The 7207-nt window shown below is 55.1% G+C and overlaps 1 protein-coding gene across 2 annotated transcripts in view; it reads right to left on the bottom strand.

Moving 5' to 3' along the window:
• NOTCH4 (notch receptor 4) overlaps positions 1-6082 on the bottom strand; it is a 29535-nt gene extending 23453 nt beyond the window's left edge. The window contains exons 1-8 of one of the 2 annotated variants that reach the window (XM_007973002.3): positions 5880-6082; positions 5031-5112; positions 4536-4831; positions 3024-3371; positions 2801-2923; positions 2451-2687; positions 2180-2335; positions 1363-1557 (exon numbers count right to left, since the gene is read on the bottom strand). In XM_007973002.3, the coding sequence (XP_007971193.3) occupies positions 1363-1557; positions 2180-2335; positions 2451-2687; positions 2801-2923; positions 3024-3371; positions 4536-4831; positions 5031-5112; positions 5880-5943 (1501 nt within the window). In that variant the 5' untranslated portion in view covers positions 5944-6082. The remainder of the gene's footprint in view (positions 1-1362; positions 1558-2179; positions 2336-2450; positions 2688-2800; positions 2924-3023; positions 3372-4535; positions 4832-5030; positions 5113-5879) is intronic. The other variant, XM_007973003.3, reaches the window with a different exon arrangement.
• Positions 6083-7207: the final 1125 nt, after the last annotated feature.

A 7207-nucleotide genomic window follows, 5' to 3' on the forward strand; every position in this document is an offset into this window, starting at 1 on the left:
GTCTGCATGGGGTTGAACAAGATGAACCCTGAGGCCCTGCTGCTCCTCAGTGTGTGGCCCTGCTCCTTGAGGTGTGAAAGGCTAAGGAACAGGGTGCTTGCTGGGGACCTGGGGGAGGACTGCAAGGCTTTTTTGTGGTCATTCCTGTGTATACAGAGGGCGGGGCTCACCAGGGCAGGCTGATCAGCCTGGAGGACCTCGAGGTACAAATAGGACAAATTGGCTTGGAGAACGAGTCCCGCCTCTTTTTCTGCCTGGGCAGGCCTCCATGCCAGGGAGAACGGAGATCCCAAAGTGGAGGAATTTGAAGTGCATCTGGGAAGCTTGTTGCTCCCATATTTGTCCCGTTGCTTCGGGTTCATCGTGGTCTCCACTGTCTCATCCTGAATTGAGGCGGGATCAACCTCCGGACCTTGTCTTCCTTTCTTTTCTTGCCTGAGGAGTCTGCTTCTGAAGCTCCTTGATATCTACAACGCTGTCCCTTGGGTTACCGACCCGTTCTCTCTTATTTTTCTATGATTGTCTGTGGGATGACCTGAGGCAGTATCTTTGGGTGCCGCTCAGTTTAGAAAGGCAATATGGGGTAGTGGTCATAATTGTTGAAACCCTTGGTTTGAATCTCAGCTCTGCCACTTGCTAGCTGGGTGACCTTGGACAAGTCACTTAACCTCTCTGTGCCTCAGTTTCTTCAGTTATAAAATGCGCATTGTAGCAGTGCTGACCTCACAGGGTTAATGTAATAAGTAGACGAGACAATGCCTGTAACATGCTCAGACAGTACCTGGCATAAAGTCGGCTGCTATTTTTCTGATTTTACTCAACTCCTTGATGTTGCTCTCTCCTGGGGGTGACTTTTCCCCCTTAAAACTAACCTGGAGGTGGGTGCAGTCTTGCAGCAATTTTTTTCTTGTTGTACCACATTTTCCTGTTGTATCACAGGGCTCTTGGGATTTTAAGGGATTACTTTTCATCTCTACGTGGGAGAGTTTCTATGATTAGAGGGAGCATTCTGGGGTGACCTGAGTAAAGGCTGCAGCACGGAAAGTTTATGAACTGCTTTTCTACCCTCTCTTGCTGGGCTGCTCTGTACAGTGGACCAGGTCTTGCAGCCTCTATGATGACTATGAAATGAATGGCAGCTCCCTCCAGAGTTGAGGAATGCATAACCTCACTACCATCTGTGGTAACCCTTCTCCTAGGGGTCATGGGTGTCCGTGAGTTTTCATCTGGGGATAGAGAGAGAAGCATCTGTGGTAACTTACCCAGCTGGCCTGAGGCTGTCCTTACTTTGGAGGGGACATTCCTAGTGGGTTCAGGACTAGTTCCCTGTTTTCCCCACCCAAGGTCCCATCCAGCTGGTACCTGGTGGGCAGAGGCAGTGGAAGGTGGCAAGTAGGTCCAGACAGGTGCTCCCTGGGTGGCAGGGCTGGGAGAGGCACTCATTGTGATCAGCCTCACAACGGGAGCCCGTGTAGCCAGGTGGACAGAGGCAGTTGAAGGAGCCAGGAGTGTTGAGGCAGGAACCGCCATGTTCACAGGGACTTGGGCCTTGCTGGGCTGGGAGGAGAGAAAAGCTGGGAGTCCACAGGGGTCAGGGCGGGAAGGGCAAGGAGGTCAGACTGTCAGGGAGGGTGTGGGGGCCTGCATGTGGCAGAAGAGACCAAATTGGTGAAGGGGCTTGTGTCTTTAAGATGGAGAGGAAATAAGGGACCAAATTTATGGGGACTGAGGGGCTGAGCATTGGAGAGAGGGTCATGCAGGCAAGAGATGCCAAATCTGGGCAAATTCAAGGAAAAAGATGTTTGGTTTTTTTTTTTTTGAGACGGAGTCCGCTCTGTCACCCAGGCTGGAGTACATTGGCGCAATCTCGGCTCACTGCAAGCTCCGTCTCCCGGGTTCATGCCATTCTCCTGCCTCAGCCTCCTGAGTAGCTGGGACTACAGGCGCCCGCCACAGCGCCTGGCTAATTTTTTGTATTTTTTTAATAGAGACGGGGTTTCAATGTGGTCTCGATCTCCTGACCTTGTGATCCGCCCACCTCGGCTGGGATTACAGGCGTGAGCCACCATGGCCAGCCGATGTTTGGTTTTTTAATTGGAAAAGCAATCTGCCCTTTTCTGTCTTCAGTGCAGAGGCCTGTCTGAGGCTCAGAGAGGCTCTAAAGTGGGAGTGGCCTCACCCATTAGACACTCATCCAGGTCCTGGTGGCAGGTGGGCCCTGAATAGCCGGGCTGACACAGGCAGAGTGTGGAGCCTGTGAGGGGGTTGGTGCTGCACTGGGCATCCCCATGGCACGGCTGGCTCAGACACATGTCTTCCAAGTGGCACAGGAGACCTAGAGGGATAAGAGCAGGTGAGGCTCTCAGAGGCCACTTGAGGCTCCTAGCAGCCATCCTGGTGCTTCTCTCACCCTCCTTCTCTACCTCCCACCTCCTGATACCCTCCCATACCTGTGCGTCCAGGTGGGCAGAGGCAGGAGAAAGAGCCCACCCGGTCAATGCAGGTGGATCCTGGGGCACAGGTGGCAGCAATACAGTCATCCAGGTTCTCCTCACAGCTTGTGCCCCCCCAGCCACTCACACACACGCAGTGAAAGCTGCCCGCAGAGTTCTGGCAGGTGCCGCCGTTTCTGCAGCGAGGGGGACCCTGGGCCCCACACTCATCCACATCTTCGGAGCAATCCCAGCCTGCAGGGGGTTGGGAGGGGACAGGGGCTGAAGCTGGGAGCCCTATGAGTAGGGGAGGCCAGGGGCCAACTCTCTGGGCTACGCGTGCCATGAATGTGGCTTAAACAACTCACCTGTCCAGGTTTCCGGGCAGAGGCAGGTGTAGGTGTCCAGCCCATCCTGGCAAGTGCCCCCATTCTGACATTGGTGGCTGACACAGTTGTCTGGATTCACCTCACAGTCCGGGCCTATGAAACCTGACAGGGTTGTGGGATCAACTGGGGGAGGAGGCTCCAAGGGAGACATCCTGCCCTGCCCAGAGAGAGGGCCTGCAGGAGAGCCCCTGTGAGGACACACCTGGGGGACAGAGGCAGAGGTGAAAGGTGGAGTCTTTCCCTGGCATCAGCTGGCAGGTGCCCCCATTCGAACAGCCCCTAGGAGGGCAGGGTCCTGCCCGGAGCTCACAACGTGGGCCCTCCCGCCCCACAGGGCAGAGGCACTGGAAGGAGCCCAGGGTGTTATGGCAGGAGGTGCCTTTGGGGCAGGGTCCTGGGTCCTGGAAGCACTCGTTGACATCACGTTCACAGGCATGGCCCTCGAAGCCCGGTGGGCAGCGGCACTGGATCTGGGGGTACGTGGCCAGACACACCCCTCCATTAACACATGGGTTGGCTGAGCAGAAGTCCCGAAGCTGGCACTGCTCACCTGAGGCAGAGGACAGAGGGAGCCGTTTCTAGCACTGTACGAATTCTAGCCCATCTGAGGTTACCCAGTGCTCACTCTGGATTATCTCTGGGTCTCATTTTCATATTTCCTTCCCTTTATTACCATACTCTCTTTGCTCTGTTCCATCACCCCTGATCTCAGTGTTGCCATGGTTTGGGAGGGTTTATCCGGAGCGACCATATCTTCTAAAGTGATGATGAGAGTATTGGAAATTGTCCTTGCCTGAGAAAATCTGGCACATGGGTGATCTTGGGGGAGGTGAAAAGCATCCCACATCTGCAGGCAGGAGACTCAGGGGGCACCTTGCTGTGCCACAACTGGTTGTATACCCTTGGGTGAGCCACTTTGCCTTTCTGATCCTGGTTTCCTCATCTTTAAGTGGGTTTAGGCCCCTGGAGACTCACTTCACAGTCCATGCGCACCAGTGGGAATGGCGGCCGCCATGGAGGTGTCAGGTGCTGAGCTGAGCAAGCACTTCCTGAGCATCAGCCCCTTGTGTCCTCTCAGCAACCTTATGAAGTGTGACCATTACTCTCCCTGTTTGTCAGCTGACAACTGAACACCAGAAAGCTAAAATATCTTATACGAGGTCATGTAGCTGGTCAGTGGCAGAGCTGGCATTTGGATCCAGGGGCTGTCGCAGAGCCCCTAGTCTGAAGCACTAAACTTGCCCCAGGGTTACACTCCTTCTCCTGGGGTGGCCCCACTCCTCTCTCTGGGTCACATCCCTCCCTTCCCGGTGCCTCTCCCACCACTGCAGTCTTCCCAGGTGATATTATGGCTCCCTCCACTCAGAATGGGGGCCATTCAGATGCTCAGAATGCAAAAGCCTGGAAGACCCCTGGCATGCCGAGCAATGAGCCTCTAGCTGCTAGGCAGCAGGGAGATTAAGGGGGCTAGGATAGGCATCAGGATGGTGCACAAAGGGGGCTCATGGCACCCTTAATTTGGAAATATTTTAACATTTTAGCAATCAGTACGACCCTGCTGGTGAATGTGGGTCGTGGAGAATTGGCATGTTGATTCTCATGGCTTGTCTTCAAAGGGCTTGCAGTTTCTCAGGCTCCAGTTCCATCTTCCCCACCCACAGCCTAGCCCATTGCTCCTGCCTGTCCCCTCTTGGCTGCCCCCAGCAGCGCTTACCTGTCCATCCAGGCATGCAGGAGCACTGTGGGCGGCCTGAGGCCTGGATGTGGCAGTGGCCCCTTTTGGAACAGAAGGAGGGAGGACAAGGATCTTCAAGCTGGGCCTGGCATCTCTCGCCAGTGAAGCCAGGGAGGCAAGTGCACGAGAAGCTGGGTGCCAATGGAGAGGGAGAGCTGGGGGGCCCTAGGGGAGCGGGAAGCAGGGCTTGGCAGCTGCCTCCATTCTGGCAGAGCTGGGCATTCTGGCAGGGGTCAGGAAACTGGCACGTCTCACCCAGGAAGCCAGGGGCACACCTGGGCAGGGGAGGAGAGGAAAACTCACATCACTGGTCCCTCTTCCCATTCTCGCCCACCTCCCTCCTCTGCCTTCATTCGTTTCCTTTCATCTCCTTCACTTCCTCCCTTTCTTCTTTGGTCTCACTTCCTCACCTCTCCCCCCGCGCTCTCCCTCCCCCTTTCTCTCCAGTCTCCCACTCCTGCAAGGCACACTCACTGGCAGGTCCCTTGTCCCAGAGACAGGCTCAGGCAGGTGCCTCCATTGGCACAGGGTTCTGGGAAACTCCCACACAGCAGCCCTGAGGGTGGAGAGGCAAGCGCGATGGGAGCCCTGGGTGCCGTGCCTCCACCTTTCCTCTTCTGGGTGCTCCTGAGAGACCTGCCCGCAGCAGCTCCCACAGGTGCTCTAAACCACTTCTTCTTCACACCTGTCCCCACTCTCCACATGGTACCCAGCCCCAGCCCCAGTGCCCTCCATCCCAGTTACTAATCCCCACCCCCCTTTCCTGTTTATTCTCTGGCCTCCTGAGTCCAGCCTCGGACTCCATCACTCGGAAGCAAGACAACAGGGGTCAGAAGGGGGGGCGGAGGTGGCTCCCGGGAGGTGAATGGCTGAGACTTCGAAGAGATTTCCTCCCGGAAAGGCCCAGCATTGAGCCATCCGGGGGGTGGGGACAGCTGGACTCAGAAAGGGACTTAGTAGGCCTGACCTTTCATGTCCTCATCTGCTTCCCTCTCATCTCTTCCCCAAGCAGGTGGTCAGTGTGTTCCCTCTTCCCCTCTTCCCTATGGCTGCAAGAGTCCTCCAGTGCTAGTGCTGATGAGGTTCTTCCTGGAGGTGGGCACCCTCTCACCCATCCCCCGGCAGTCACTACCCCTGGCACCAGGCCCAAAGCAGCTCCCTGGGCAGAGCCGTTTTTCCCTGCAGGCCGTCTCTATTTGGGCAGCGAGAATCTCCTCCACCCAGCATCCCTCACACAACCTGGGGCTTGGCCCTCTTCCCCCACCCCACTGCACATCCTCCTACGGGAAATGGGTCCCCCACCTCACCCACGCCATGCCTCACCTCTGGTTATGACCACTGAGACACATAACAGCAGCAGCAGCAGCAGCAGTGAAGGGGGCTGCATTCCAGAGCCCCTTCTCCAAGCCCAGGTCCCTGTCCCTCTTCAGGCGGGGACCCTCAGAGCCCTCACTGAGGTAGGAGCCACCTCCTCTGCTCCCACTGCCCCTCTTCCTCCTCCTCGGCCTGCTGCAAGCCTCACGTCTGAGCTGTTTCCTGAGTCACACAATGTCCTGGACACCCTAGTAATGGGGGGCGGGGGAAGAGTGGAGGAACACTAGGGGGGATGAAGGAGGGGCCTTCTGTCCCTGACAACCCCTGGGGAAGTAGGGGGAAGTAGGACAGTGTGCCTGGAGGGCAGGTGATAGGAGGGGAGAAGGACTCTCGGAACCCCCGGGGCAGTCCCAGCCCTGCTGTTTGTTGATCTGGTCTCTCCTTTCTAGGGATGAGAATTGCAAGGTGGCTGCCCCTGTGCCCCAGGAGGGGCAGGATCTAGAAACAGGTATTGGGTGGTCAGAGAGTTCTGTATTCCCCTTCCCAGGAGAGGAGGCTTAATTTGCCAGGTTATTACAGATGCTTATCAGAGAACCTGCAACTTGTCATAGTTTGAAACCACTCACCTTGGCAAAAGGAACCCAGGGGGCTTCTGGGCCTTATCTTGGCTCTTGCCAGGACTTATTTTTCTCCTTCTGGGGAACGGGCAAGATGCTGGCTGGTTTGGGGAAATCTTGGTCTTCCTGTATAGGGGAATGTTAAGACTGTCGTTATCAGTGATAAATGAACATAGTGTACCCTAAATTTTGCAGTCTGGATTATCTGTAACTTATCACTGAATTTGGGTAGTTTTCACTTCCTCCATCTCTGCCTCCCTCCATTGCGGAAGTCGTTGGGATGTAGGGAATGTCAGTCAGAATGCAAAACTGGAGTAAATAAAATCACAAAAGCGAATTCTTTGCCTCCAAATGCTCATCCTATCTTCTTGAGTCAACCCAGGACAACTTTGGGGTCAACCACACACCGAGTTCCTCTAGTAGCACAGGGAACTGAGAGTCCAGGTGGCAGAAGGTGTCACTGGCAGCTGTGCTCTCCCTGGTGTTGAGGCACTCGCGGTTGCCGCTGGTGTACCTGAGAACTTTCCCCTACCAGGGAACATACTTCACACTGCTTTCTTCCTTTATTTTTAGTTTTTTATTTTGAAATACTTTAAATCTCATGGGAAACGGGCAAGAATACTAAAAAGAATTCCAGGATACCCTTCACTCAGATTCATCCACTAACATCATTTGACCACATTGACTTTATCATTATTTCTCTATAAATACACATTTGTA

Source organism: Chlorocebus sabaeus, chromosome 17, assembly GCF_047675955.1.
Source record: "Chlorocebus sabaeus isolate Y175 chromosome 17, mChlSab1.0.hap1, whole genome shotgun sequence".
NCBI classification, from domain to species: Eukaryota; Metazoa; Chordata; class Mammalia; order Primates; family Cercopithecidae; genus Chlorocebus; species Chlorocebus sabaeus.